The 12500-nt window shown below is 38.2% G+C and overlaps 2 protein-coding genes across 4 annotated transcripts in view; both read left to right on the top strand.

Moving 5' to 3' along the window:
• Positions 1-1452: 1452 nt before the first annotated feature.
• LOC138045639 (BTB/POZ domain-containing protein 6-like) lies at positions 1453-3606 on the top strand. 2 transcript variants are annotated; one of them, XR_011131637.1, is made up of 2 exons: positions 1453-3034; positions 3169-3340. XR_011131637.1 is itself a non-coding variant. In XM_068892205.1 (2 exons), the coding sequence occupies exons 1-2, from the start codon at positions 1463-1465 to the stop codon at positions 3512-3514; spliced, it is 1296 nt and encodes a 431-aa protein (XP_068748306.1). In that variant the 5' UTR covers positions 1453-1462; the 3' UTR covers positions 3515-3606. The 2 variants fall into 2 exon arrangements, 1 of the variants encoding a protein (XP_068748306.1); XM_068892205.1 differs by lacking the exon at positions 3169-3340 and adding an exon at positions 3468-3606 and having other exon boundaries at positions 1453-2711.
• LOC138045640 (uncharacterized) overlaps positions 3349-12500 on the top strand; it is a 13854-nt gene continuing 4702 nt past the window's right edge. The window contains exons 1-4 of one of the 2 annotated variants that reach the window (XM_068892207.1): positions 3349-3652; positions 4401-4599; positions 4704-4804; positions 9449-9534. In XM_068892207.1, the coding sequence (XP_068748308.1) occupies positions 3589-3652; positions 4401-4599; positions 4704-4804; positions 9449-9534 (450 nt within the window). In that variant the 5' untranslated portion in view covers positions 3349-3588. The remainder of the gene's footprint in view (positions 3653-4400; positions 4600-4703; positions 4805-9448; positions 9535-12500) is intronic. The other variant, XM_068892208.1, reaches the window with a different exon arrangement.

Below are 12500 nucleotides of genomic sequence, written 5' to 3'. Positions count from 1 at the left end.
GCAACCGTTAAGTTGCTTCATCAACACTGCAATGGTGAAAGCACCGCAGGTTGACATAGAGTAGACAGTTGGATGCTACACTGGATTTGAATGTAGTTTTAAAAAGTTCATTACGAGGAGTGAGGAGCAGTCGTGGCTCAGATGGCTCGTGCGCGGCTTTCAGAGCGAGAGATCCCCGTTTCGATCCTCGGTGACTTCAACGTCTGTTTCGACTTTCCTCTGATCCGTGTAGCTATAGCTTTAAATACCCGTAAAACGGAGCACTGACAGAGAGAGGGAGGTAAAGGGCGCACCGTCGGCTTCCATTGATACCAGCCTCGTAGCTGAAGGAACTACCGACGTTAAATAAAGTGACTTTACCTTTTTTTTTACCTTTTTACACTCCTATCTAGTGTCGTTATCACGGGTGATCCAAAGTAATCGCATTAGACCTGCTATGTAGCATTAATAGTAATTAGCCTTCTTTTGCAAGTAGATGTCAGCGCGTTTCAAAGAAGCGGTGAGCATACAAAGGGATTCTTGCGATAACTTTGGGTCGACACAAGACAGGTTTGTCCAAACCTTTCAATTGTTTCTTTTGTAGCTATATTTGACATTCTCCAAACCACGAGAGAAGCATTAAATTCTCTTACTGCGATTGGATCTTTCGCTTAAAAAGTGCTGTAAGTTCTGTAGGCTTTCCATAAAGTCAAAAAACAGAAATATGACAACCGCGGAACAATATAAGGATAAACATCCTCTTGACTCAATCTTTAAAGAATTTTTTTCGTATGTAGTAGTTTTGAAACAAAAAAAGAAATTTGATGTTGTAAGGTCAGTTATTATGCGCTCATCTTCCTATCTTCCTTTACCTTGTTAAATCTTAATTATATTTTGTAAAATATTACACCTTTTTGGTTTCATAATTTGAATAAGAACGCAAAAGAGAATTCGTCTTTTTAATTGGAAATGGCTCTGAGACGTTTACTCCCAAAGGTTAAAATGATCGCAAGCATATTTTCTTGAAAGATAGTAAATTGCCTTGCCATCTCTGGTAAAAGACGCCTCGGACATCATTCCATCGATATATAAGAACCAAACATGCATGACACTGAAAGAGCTACCCCCGCGTTTTCACAGGTAATTCAATAAGGAAGTCAGTATTTAGAGGTTTAACAAGATGACCTTGATCACCTCAGCAAACGGTGGCTGGTCTTTCCTATGCCGCATCCGCAATAATTAAAAGAACAAAGCGAACATAACAATACCTAATTAGCAAGGCCTAATCGGCCGAAATAACAATGGTTCTTTTGTCCTCTGCCATTTTAGTCCTGTATATGAAAGCCTACCCCAAACAGCCAGTAGTCCACTTGATATCAAATTTGTGCCTTGCGGTCATGTCTAACCTCCATACAGGAATTTCAAAGGTATTTTCTGTACGGCTGTCATACCATTTGACTTTTAAACCAAGTCTGTTTCTACAATGAAATGGCAAACAATCAAACACACCATTAAAGAACGAACAAACTTTATATTCAACAACAACCTCTTCAGCGATGTGAAGTTTGTGGTTCGCGAGAGAGATGGCGAAAGTGAAAGCAAGCAGGTGATTCCAGCTCACAAGTTAATGCTATCGATTGGCAGTCCTGTGTTTGAAGCCATGTTTTACGGGGAGCTAGCGGAGACTAGTGACTCTATTGAACTTCCTGACTGTGAATACGAGAGTCTGTTGGAGTTGTTTCGATATTTATACTACGATGAAGTGAATTTGAGCAGACTTAATGTCATGGGAGTGTTATACCTGGCGAAAAAATACATTTTGCCATCACTTGTGGACAAATGCGTCAAATATTTACAAGAGAATTTGGACCCATCAAATGTTCTCAGAATCCTACCATTTGCGATGAAGTATGAAGAAAGAAATCTAGTGGATCGTTGCTGGAGGGTCATCGACGAGCAAACGAAAGATGTGTTGCAAGCAGGGAACGGATTCGCGACAGTTGACCAGTCTTTACTTGAAGTTATAGTTGAAAGAGATACTTTGAATATTAGAGAAGTTGACTTATTTCGCGTTGTCGATTCGTGGGCAAAACTGAGCTGCGAACGACAAGGCGTAATAGCAACTGGTAATGCAAAACGAAACATTCTCGGAGAGCGAATTGTGAAATCCATACGTTTTCCGACGATGGAACAAGTCGACTTCGCCATTGCTATCTTAGACAGCAAAATATTAACCGAGAGAGAAATAGTTAATATTATTCATAACATGAATTCTGTATTTAATCTCCCCATTGGTTTTCCAGACGTCAAGCGATCAGGTTTCCTCGGCGATATTGAACGATGCTGTCGATTTGGCTCAGTGTCCACTCGCATTAGCTGGAAAAACGATTCTTCAAAGGATTGTATCAACATTTCCGTTGACAGAAATCTAAAGTTGCATGGTGTCAGCCTATTTGGTGGAGAAAACAACAGCTGTTGGGTTGTTTTAGAAATAAAAAACGCTGCAAATAAAGCCGTTTTGACATCGAAGACGGGCTGGTTTTCATCGGAGAGTTTGCATGGCGAACTGGGACAGTACTGCGGGTTTAAAGTGTTTCTAGACTCCACTGTTCTTCTCAAAAGACATGTTACGTACTCCATTGAAGTGTCAATAAATGGCTCTGACTCGCCCAGTGGGCAGAATGGCTACAAAACTGTGAAATGTCGGGGTGTAACATTCACTTTTATGAACAGTAAGTACTGCGAAAATGGAACTAGTATCAAAATAGGACAGTTTCCTGAACTGTTGTTTTGTATATAAACTTAGAGTGAACTGAATGCGCTCTGCGTGTCTGCGAATTGCACTGTGTTGTTAGCTCATGATTAGAAGTTGGTGACAAAATCTCAGAGGCGCTTCAAGCAAAAACGGATGAGATTACTCTCCTACTGATCCCGATTGGCACTAGCAGTTTTACTCCCAAAGCCTCGTTTACATTGAGAATTCAAGATGAAACTGATGAGACGCCATTAATTATTAGATACACATAAAACAAATTAGTCTTACCAGCTATTCAAAGTAACAAATTTTACGATGTGCATATTAATTTTTCATTCACTGTACACGTGATTACACGCAGTGGTGCTTTGGTCACGTGCTCAGAGAGTATGCGCATACTCATGACCTGTCTTTTCTCGTGGTTTTCCTTTTAGCTATATATATATATATTTTTTGTCATTCTCAAACTTAGTGGATCACGTCGGAATTAACCTTGAGGAGTAATACGCGACCACCCTGTCATCAGATTTTGTAGGTTACAGCGATTACCAGCTGTGGGTGTTAATTAAAATTGCAATCTTGCCAACTTGGCAAGTCTTCGGGATTTATAGGAAGATTAATTTCTTTCCTCCCTTAAACAACTTGGGGGTGAAGCAAACCCATTTTTGAAAGAAGAGAATGTTTTCCTTGTACCCCGTTGATTAAATGGATCCTGGCGGTTTGCTTTCTCTAGTTACGATTTTGCTCCAAATGGGACATGTTCCAGAGAAAGAGGTTTAAAGCCATTGTGCGCAAGTATTAACGCGGCTTTTTCCGTGAGCCTGTGGACGTGAATTTTAACTGTCTTTTCGATCATGACTGTCGGAGAAGATCAGAAACAGAGACTTTTGCTGTGGATACTATTGAATTTTGTAAGTGGTGAGTAAACAGGTTTCTTCTTTCCCAAATAAAAAGCGTATCATTTACATGACCTTCGGGCACGTAATACTGCATCACGAGAAATGTTTGGAAACCCTCAATATGCAGTGAAGTAAACCTAACTTAATTTGTGTCCTTGAAAAGGCTTATTCCCATCTCCTATTGTAAACAAATTTGGCCGGTTTTTCAGTTCGAAGTTTCGCCTTTTAAGTTAATAAAGCTGGCAGTCATTTGACCAGGGCATGTAGTTCCCGGTATTGTGGTCTGTCTTCTGTGATGCATCATGGTTGGGAGGGTAAATGCTCGGAGATATTAGCTACGCCAAGCTACTCTAAAAATCCGAGGGTAAATAAAGATGTATTATATGATGATATGATATATGATATGATGACCCTCGACGAAACTAGTGAACCTTGAGGCGAAGTTACCTTCTGCTTGTAAAAAGTTTGAATGATTTTTTACGTCTTCTTGGGCACTTGCCTAGCTAGCCTGCGTAGCAGGTGTTTTGGTGAATTTTGGACGCTTGTTTTCACCGGGATTGATTCGAAGGATTGGTTGAATGTTATGACCGCGCGAAAACCTGAACCGAAGTGATGGTTTATCTACGTCTCCATGTCGCTACACCAACAAGAAACTGTTATAGGATTTATTCTTTTCCACTGATTAGAAATTTGGAGTAATATCCCAAAACAAGGTTAGTAGAAGAATCATGTGCTATAAGAATGACGTCCCAAATTCTTGGTTTTAGCTCATATTACAGCCCTTGCAAAAGTTGCACCTTTCTGCGTCAAACAAGCAACGCATTATAACACGATTCTTAGGAGCGGTCTCGAGGCTGGCGTGTACAGGCCATGGGAACCACGTGATGTGGGTAATATGACAGTTGACAAATGTACGGAACATTGCTGTCAAAGTCCGGATACAGATACGGTTTTCCTGCTAAACAGGTGAGTGTGCAAACTCGGATCAGTACAATGTTTTGCTGTTTTTTGAGCCTAATTAATAATTTTCTTCCAATCCTTAATTATTTTTCGTTTGTTTCCGTTGACAGTTACTGCTTCTGTGTGAAATGTCACTCGGTTCAATTGTGTGCCTCGGAGAAGATCATTCCACCTTCAGGATACAAGCCGGTCTTGGTCATTGTTATGAAAAGTAAGTAGTCAACGGGAGTGCATGGCGGCCTCTTTCAGGGAATTAGCTATCTCTTTTCACTTTTTAAGGATGGAATTGCGCTCCTGTAAATCTTGCGTGAAACTCGTTTAAAAATCAGCTATCAATTACTCCATTGTTCCTTTGCAGAGCCTTTGTCCCATATCGCGCGCTTTCAATTGTTCCTGGCAGTAACATGACTGGGACGAAAGGCAAATCACATGACCCAAAAACGTACTGAACAAGTTGAGGCAATTTGTTTCGTAAAAAGACATTTGCCATTCCTCTTAAAATGAGAAAACCTTCAAGCAGAGAGAAAAGCAGAACCACATTACCAAAATCAATCGTGTGCATGTGACCAGAGGCAATGAAAAACACAAAGGGAAACAAGTTCCGTGCCACCTCAGTTTAAGTTGACAACAAGATGGCGCTAGTCGCACCCGCCATTTTGAAACAAAAATGATTCCAACCACTTCTTTTTATTTTCTCTTATCTTAGCATCAGTAGGCTTGGTGAAAAGGCTTGGCAATTTTAGCTATCTCAAGCCATTAGAAAACTAAAGAGTAAATAAAATGTCGTGATAAGACAAGAGATCTCTGGGGATTTACACCAAGTTAAATTAATAGGCCATCTGCCTCCTCTTCAAAGCGAGTCGAAGTGCGAAGTTTTTCTTATGAAAATTAGTTTTCATTCATATGTAAAGTAGAAATAACTACCATCACAAAAACTTTGCACTTAGACTCGCTTTGAAGAGGAGGCAGCCATGAACTCGGAAATGGCCTATTGATTAAAAAATCAACAAAATTGCAAGTCGTCTACTGCATAGTATATTTACTGATTCCGAACATTCTTGATAGTTGACAGTTATTTGTTTGCTTGATATCCTGCAGCCACCGGTTTCCTCTCAGGAGATCGGCATTAAATTTAGACAAAATGATTTTTGTAGATATTCCTCTGCACTTGATGAGTCAAATACAAATTTATATTTATCATAGAAATCCTATATTTTAGCAAGATGGTCCTTTTTTCGCTTTACACAACAATTCAACGCTATTTCTCTTTTGTTATTTTCTCTTTATTGAGTTTACGTGATTTCCCATTTTTATTTATGATAAAGTCGTCAAGTATCTTTGCCCCAAAACACCGCGCGCCTAAAGTGTTTCCTTATGGAAAACACCTGTTATATCACGTATGGATTTTATTGGTTAACAACTAAAGGAGACCAACTTTAGACTTGAATAATATTCCTTAGGCCCGTTTTAAACGTTGCATTTCACATGTGCTGAATCTAATGCAAATTTTCGAAAGCAATAGATTTTTCTCATTTGCATTAGATTAGGCACATGTGAAATGCGACGTTTAAAAAAACAATTTCAGATTAAAGTAACAATCGATAATATAATACGCCAGTGCGTGATGATAATTCTGTATGGGTTTTGCCCTTCTATTTCATTGGCTGTAAATCAGTTTTCACTGACCGATTTAGCAATCGACACTACAAGTTTGTTGAATGTTTCCTGAAGAGAGTAAATGAGTCTAGTCAAAATATAGCAGAAATGGTAAGTAAAGTTTATAAACTTTAGGAACCTTTTTACTTAATAATCTAGGTTAATTGGCTTGCATGCTTCAAGTTTTTGAATTTATACTCAAGTGTCATAAAATATAGTTCGTTTGGAATGTTTAATTAAACATGTAGGATTAATAACAAATGAAACTTCTTCTGTGTTTCATCGGCAAAGAATTATAGATTCGAAAGTAGGTCTTTATTTATTTTAAACCAGCAGGGAGTTTTCTAAATAAATTATCTTAGGTAGTTAAATGTTTTTGAGTTCGTAAATATATTTGGTTAGATGGAGATGGAAAAACAAAGAAATCATTTAGGTTGCAATATTTCTGTGTCACGAAGCAGCACTATTTCCCATCTTTCTTTGAAAACAAAAGCGGAGGTTGCTTTGAAGTATCATAATATCAGATATACATTGAATATATGAGTATAGTATAGGAATTTCGACTACCCCTCGTGCATTTTCCTATGAATCAAAAATATTTACCCCTTAAGTTTCTCCCGTTTAGGCTGAAACTAACCTTATTTCTTTAGCCTTATTTTTCTGGTTCATAGGAAATGTACTGCGGGAAAAGATTGCTACACTACTGGACTTACTTTTTCAAAGTTTGATCCTTTCAGTTTTTACATATACTATCAATGTCTGGAGGGTGCTTTTTATAGTAAATATTGAAGTAGAATTGATAAGCTTTTTGCCAGTTGTTACAATTTGGGTTACTGTTTAAAGCAGCATAGTATCTTGGATATTCGTCGTAATAGAGATACGAAGTCATGGCGAAGGGCCTCTTCCAACAACACTGCTTTGAGAGCTTTTCTACCTCCCCAGAGAACACGGCAGTTGAGAACCAGGTCGCATAATTATATTGTACATGAGGTCCGGACAAGTCGTTTTAAATCTGTTTTTATTCATTTTTTTGGCCTTGTAAATTGTTGCACGTCTGTTTGCACAATGAACTCTTAATAAAGACATTTATTATTATTATTATTATTATTATTATTATTATTATTATTATTATTATTATTATTATTATTATTATTATTATTATTATTATTATTATTGACGTTGCTCAGTATGGTTGAAGTATTCCATAACTGGATTTGCAAGAACTGTTTCTGAAGTAAAGATGGAGAAGAAAGGAATGACTGTCACGAGCTCACGTGCACATTGCCGCAAAGCCTTATCAGATAGTACGCGCGCTGTGATTGGCTAAATTAGTGGGCCGTACTCTACAGTCTAAACTTTAAATGTCGATAAAACATTTTCTAGCAAGTTTTTCATGTCTTTTCAATTGTAGAAAAAACTAAAAATGTTTGAATTTTGCAAGCAACTATTTTAAAAGGCCAAGAAGTTTTATCATTTTTAAATCTTTATGGCGGTTGAAGAGACAGCTTGACTAGTTTCCTTTCCGACGCAACTGATTACCACAGAGATATAGGTTGTTTATCATTTGCCAAAAAATCCGGAAATTTCGGTTGGAATGTAAATGGTAAGCCTATTTTGGTCTTCCCAAACGGAAAATTTCCGGAGAAAACAGGATTTCTCGAAAGGTAGTCCAAAATTCCCAAACGGAAAAGGTGTTTACCGTTTGCATTCTTCCATGATTTTGCCTCCCTTCAGACTCTCTCAGTAAACGTGAACGAATTTTGCAAATGGTACACGCCTATCCCAACTAAATTTCCCATTCGGGAGTTTTTTGCTTACCATTTGAACAAACCAAGCCGGTACCAACTGGCTTCTGCTTGTAAATGGTAAACAACCATAATAAATATCACACTAACCTCGTTTTCTCGGTCCGTAATGTAAATTACTGACCCGCGTTTAATTCCCCCCCCCCCCTCCCCTCCCTCAAGATTTACAGTACAGCCCTCGAACCGGGTTAGTAAGAGGTATGTTTTAAAATTGCGTGTCTTACGTGTATCATCATTTTTGTATCCTTGCCGTTTATAATAAATCGTCGGTTCCTTAAACTTCATCATCTAAATGTGGACATGCGGAAAACAAAGAAATTTAAGCAATCTTGCCTCATAAAGATGAGTAAAATGGGTGGCTCTGAGTTCTGTTCTAAATATTATTTGAAAACACGAATCAAAATCTGTACTTTATCCTGCCCAGTGGTGCCACTGCAAATTTGCAAAGTATTAGTTGTCGCGACTGAAGTAGTTGTCCTACATTATCTTTTCCGCTATTGTCTTGATTTCTTTAATGCAAACTGACGCATGCGTACACAGTGTAAACCAATCCTCTCCGCTTCAACGTGTTGGAATGAGGCTGTCTGTTTCAAGGCGATCTTATAATAATTAGCCTTAATTGTGCCTCTAGTTTTGAAACTTCACGGCAACGCAAAGGACGATGCCAGCTTTAGTACTCTAATCACGTGACCCGCAAACTTCAAGTCTTACAAGAAATCGTGTCAAATCGAATTCGCCTAATTAGGTTTTGTGGTCCGTAATTTGGTGTATCAGCAACAGCTGTGGGTGTCGTGCTAACCACGATAAGTAAAAGAAAAACGCTAAAGGTATCTTAGTTACCCTATTTAGATTACTCCTGCTAAGAATGGTGAATATCCCTGGAGGATCTACCCCATAGGGAGTCTCTTTCCTTTTCATCAGTACACGTCAGGGATCTGTATGTTTTCAACTTTTGTTGCTGATTACTCTGTTTGCATTCTCTTCTTAGACGGTATAAACTAAAGGTTAAAACGGCCACAACAAAACCTCTCCTTGGTCTGTCACTGATTTATCAGCTGCACTTTGCCCAGACTGATCCAAAGTCGCAGCAATGCGCAGAGATTTGCGCTTTATTTACAATCCCACCCTCAATTATACCTGCTTTACTTTTTTCAGTTATCACGGTTTTCACACGATCGAATGATTACAGCTTATTAGCTTTTTCCGTTACACAATGAAGAGTTTCTAATTCGCTTATCCCGCCGTAATATAAATGTTTCATAGGTGTTGTGGTAACTTGGGTGAATCGACGCAGGCAGCGGTTGAATTAATTCGTTGGATCGACTGATAATTTTTGCGTCAGTTTTTCGTACTAAATCCAAATATATTTAAGAAAGTGCTTTGAAATTTTTTAGGCGTTTCTAAGCTTGCTACAACTTCGAAGCCTCTTACGTATTCCAGGATTTCCAGGAGGATCAAACAAACAGAACCTAGTTCCAAAGTAAGTTAATCATTCTTGCTTTATACGGAATCTTGAACGAAAGTTAAATAGAAGTAGAGCTCTTACAGAAAGTACGATAGCTGAGATTAGAAATCAGAAAGTATCAGTTCATCTCCCCCAGTCTTGAGAACTTTCGTTCGTGTTCTCGTCCCAAGCGAGACAAGGTGCTTCAAAAAATTAAGTCTAAAATAAACTCTCTGTCGCACATAGTTCTTTGTATTGTTGGGAGTGTGTCTTGTTGAGTTGAAACAAATTGCGAAAACTATTTAGTACCCTCGTGGATTTAGATTTTTCCGTCAAATTGAGGAGGAATTCGCTCCATGTTAATCAACTCAAGGATATCTTAATTTCGCCATGTGTATCTTTTAGTTCGAATTTTCAGTTTGGAATCAACTTAGGTGCGATTGAATGAAGGACAAAAAAGAACTGTATATATGTTGATTATTGATTTCGTGGTAAGGTCTGTTTCCATGCAATTGTTATCACTTAACGTGAAATTGCACATTGATTAAAACACTTTGCATGCAAGATCCAGCCTACTGACGAATTTCAAGACGCTGCGAAAAGTGAAGGAAAATAGCAAAATTTTCGAAAATAAACTTTGCTGGAAAGTTACGATAATCGTATGTGAAATTTCGTTCATAACCAGGTAACAAACAGTTTTAAGGGAACCGATGAGAAAACGGCCGATGCGTTTTGAAAAAAGTGATATAAGAAAGAAACAAAATCCTCAGCACACAAAGAAGGAAGTAGTGGCGTAAGTTTTTGTTATTGTTTTATTTGGTGCAAGACACGTTCGTAATTGAAAAAAGAAAACAAACAAAGCACAATTGAGATCTTTTCAGACAAGGAGGCCTTAACATTTGCTTTAACGTGTGTTCAACAGTGCTGAACCAAAATGCTTATATTCAAATTCATTGAAATTTTGAAAAATGTCGAAACTGAGTATTAACTCGAATTAAAACTGATTCCAATTTTCATACAACATCAAGTCACATTTTCCCATGGCGAAGAATATCCGTTCATTTATAGGAACAGTAAACGCACTGAGTGCATTTCAATATGATGTGGCGGCGCGCCACGTAAATCTCGACGGGAGAGTCTGATCTTCGCTCTTCAAAGTTTTAGCTCCAATAAAACAGTTTGAACGACCTCTGCAGGACTTGGCTTTTTCTTTCAACATTAACCCAATATCCGTTGAGGGCGTTTAAGAAACCACGACGCCGACTACGTATACGGCAACGAAAACGTCTCCTCAAAATATAAGTTTGAGCTATTTAAGTATTTCACGACTATTCCATCTCGATTATGTTGTATATTATGAGCGAAGTATACAATAAGTGGATTGGTAGAGAGTGAGAATGAAAGATTCACTGCGGTGTGCCCACGTTGTCGTCAAAACCTTAAAAATGGACATTTCAAATTGTTGGGGAACTTAAGAGTCTACTGACGTGTTTTTTGGGGTGCGTTGCTAAGGATGTAATGGTTAAGTAATTTGAAAGAATTTGGTATTGTTATGGTCAGGTTCCAACTTTTGTAGACCAATGATCCTAGATATGACATCATCATGCCATGCCCATGGTCACGTGACCAATAAAAGAAAATTCTAAATTTGTCTTCGTGCTAAACAATTTGGGTATTTAATCAGTGGTTTGATAATTTGTATTCGTTTTTGCATCCAGCCAAGCATGGTTTTCTTTTTATTTTGAAAAATGTTCTTTTTAAAGAAATAAACGATACGGAAATACCCATAACATTTTCAAAAAAGATGATTTGAAAAAATCAATGCTTAGCTATATTCTGTATTTTGGGGTGAAACGTGCCATACAAAAAAAGTAATTCAATATAAAGACCGCCGCAAAATTTAGCTTTTTCTGCATGCATGCGCAGTGGATCTGAGAACGAACGCGAGGAAGAGTGATGGCAAACAACAGTTCGTGCGGTGATTTTTGCTTGTGAGTGGGTTTTCTGGTCAGCTTACGATATGATGACGTCAGTCACCGGAAGTAACATTTCACTTCCTTAGCAACGCGCGAAAGATCCTTCTTTTGAGGTCAACACTTACGGCCATCCCTCAAACTGACATTGGACATTTCGTAACAATTACACGACGCAATATCCCATCTTAATATGGGATGCCCAAGGGGCAAATACATATTAATTTGCCCCCTAAGCATCCCATAATGTCTTTTCAAACAATAGAAATCAAAATGGCCGCCGTATCTGCAAAAAGGTCATCTCACAATATAAATTCGGGTAATTGTAATCACTTCGTGACTATTTCAACCTGTTTAATATGGTAAAGGTGTATTAGTTTCTCAAAAATTACACTGGTCGGAACGGCGCTTAATTTAGGGGAGAAATGAAAATTTATCCTTAAGTGCTGACGTTCTTCATAAAACCTTGAAATTGGCTATTTCACGTCGTTGTTTTGCAGACGACGGCAAAGAAATAGACAAACGTGAAAAACGCACGTGCACAGCGTGCAAAGCTATTGTTTTTGCCCACTAAATATGCAAATGAGTGACGTTCTCGTTGCCATCGCCGTTGTCGTTGCTTAAGTTTCCTGTTGTTTTGACGAGTACGGGAGAGATTACAAAAATGCGTGCAGCACTTGCTGCACGATCATTTTTCCTCTTTTAACCAATAATGTTACTGCTTTATGGCGTTGTCGTTGCCGTAGCCGTTGTCGAAATTCTTAACTCCCTAATATTTTTAGGGAAAGATACTCAGCAAGGATTATACTTTGTTTTTCTTAAAGTGCCCCTTTGACCAAAAAATCAATTCATATTTTTCTTTGGATTTCAAAACTATGTTAACAAAACATTAAGTGACCCACGTTTTAAGCCTTGATTTCAAAAAGACACCTCTTTATTTTGACTGTAATTTTCCTATTGAATGGTCCGCCATTACTAACATTATGTTCTTGAGAGAGCTGGATCGAGGAAAAAATGACGTCAAAGGCT

The sequence above is a fragment of the Montipora capricornis genome, chromosome 4, assembly GCF_036669925.1.
Source record: "Montipora capricornis isolate CH-2021 chromosome 4, ASM3666992v2, whole genome shotgun sequence".
Taxonomy (NCBI): Eukaryota; Metazoa; Cnidaria; class Anthozoa; order Scleractinia; family Acroporidae; genus Montipora; species Montipora capricornis.
The sequence above is the reverse complement of the archived record's forward strand: the minus strand, read 5'-3'. Positions and strand labels throughout refer to the sequence as shown.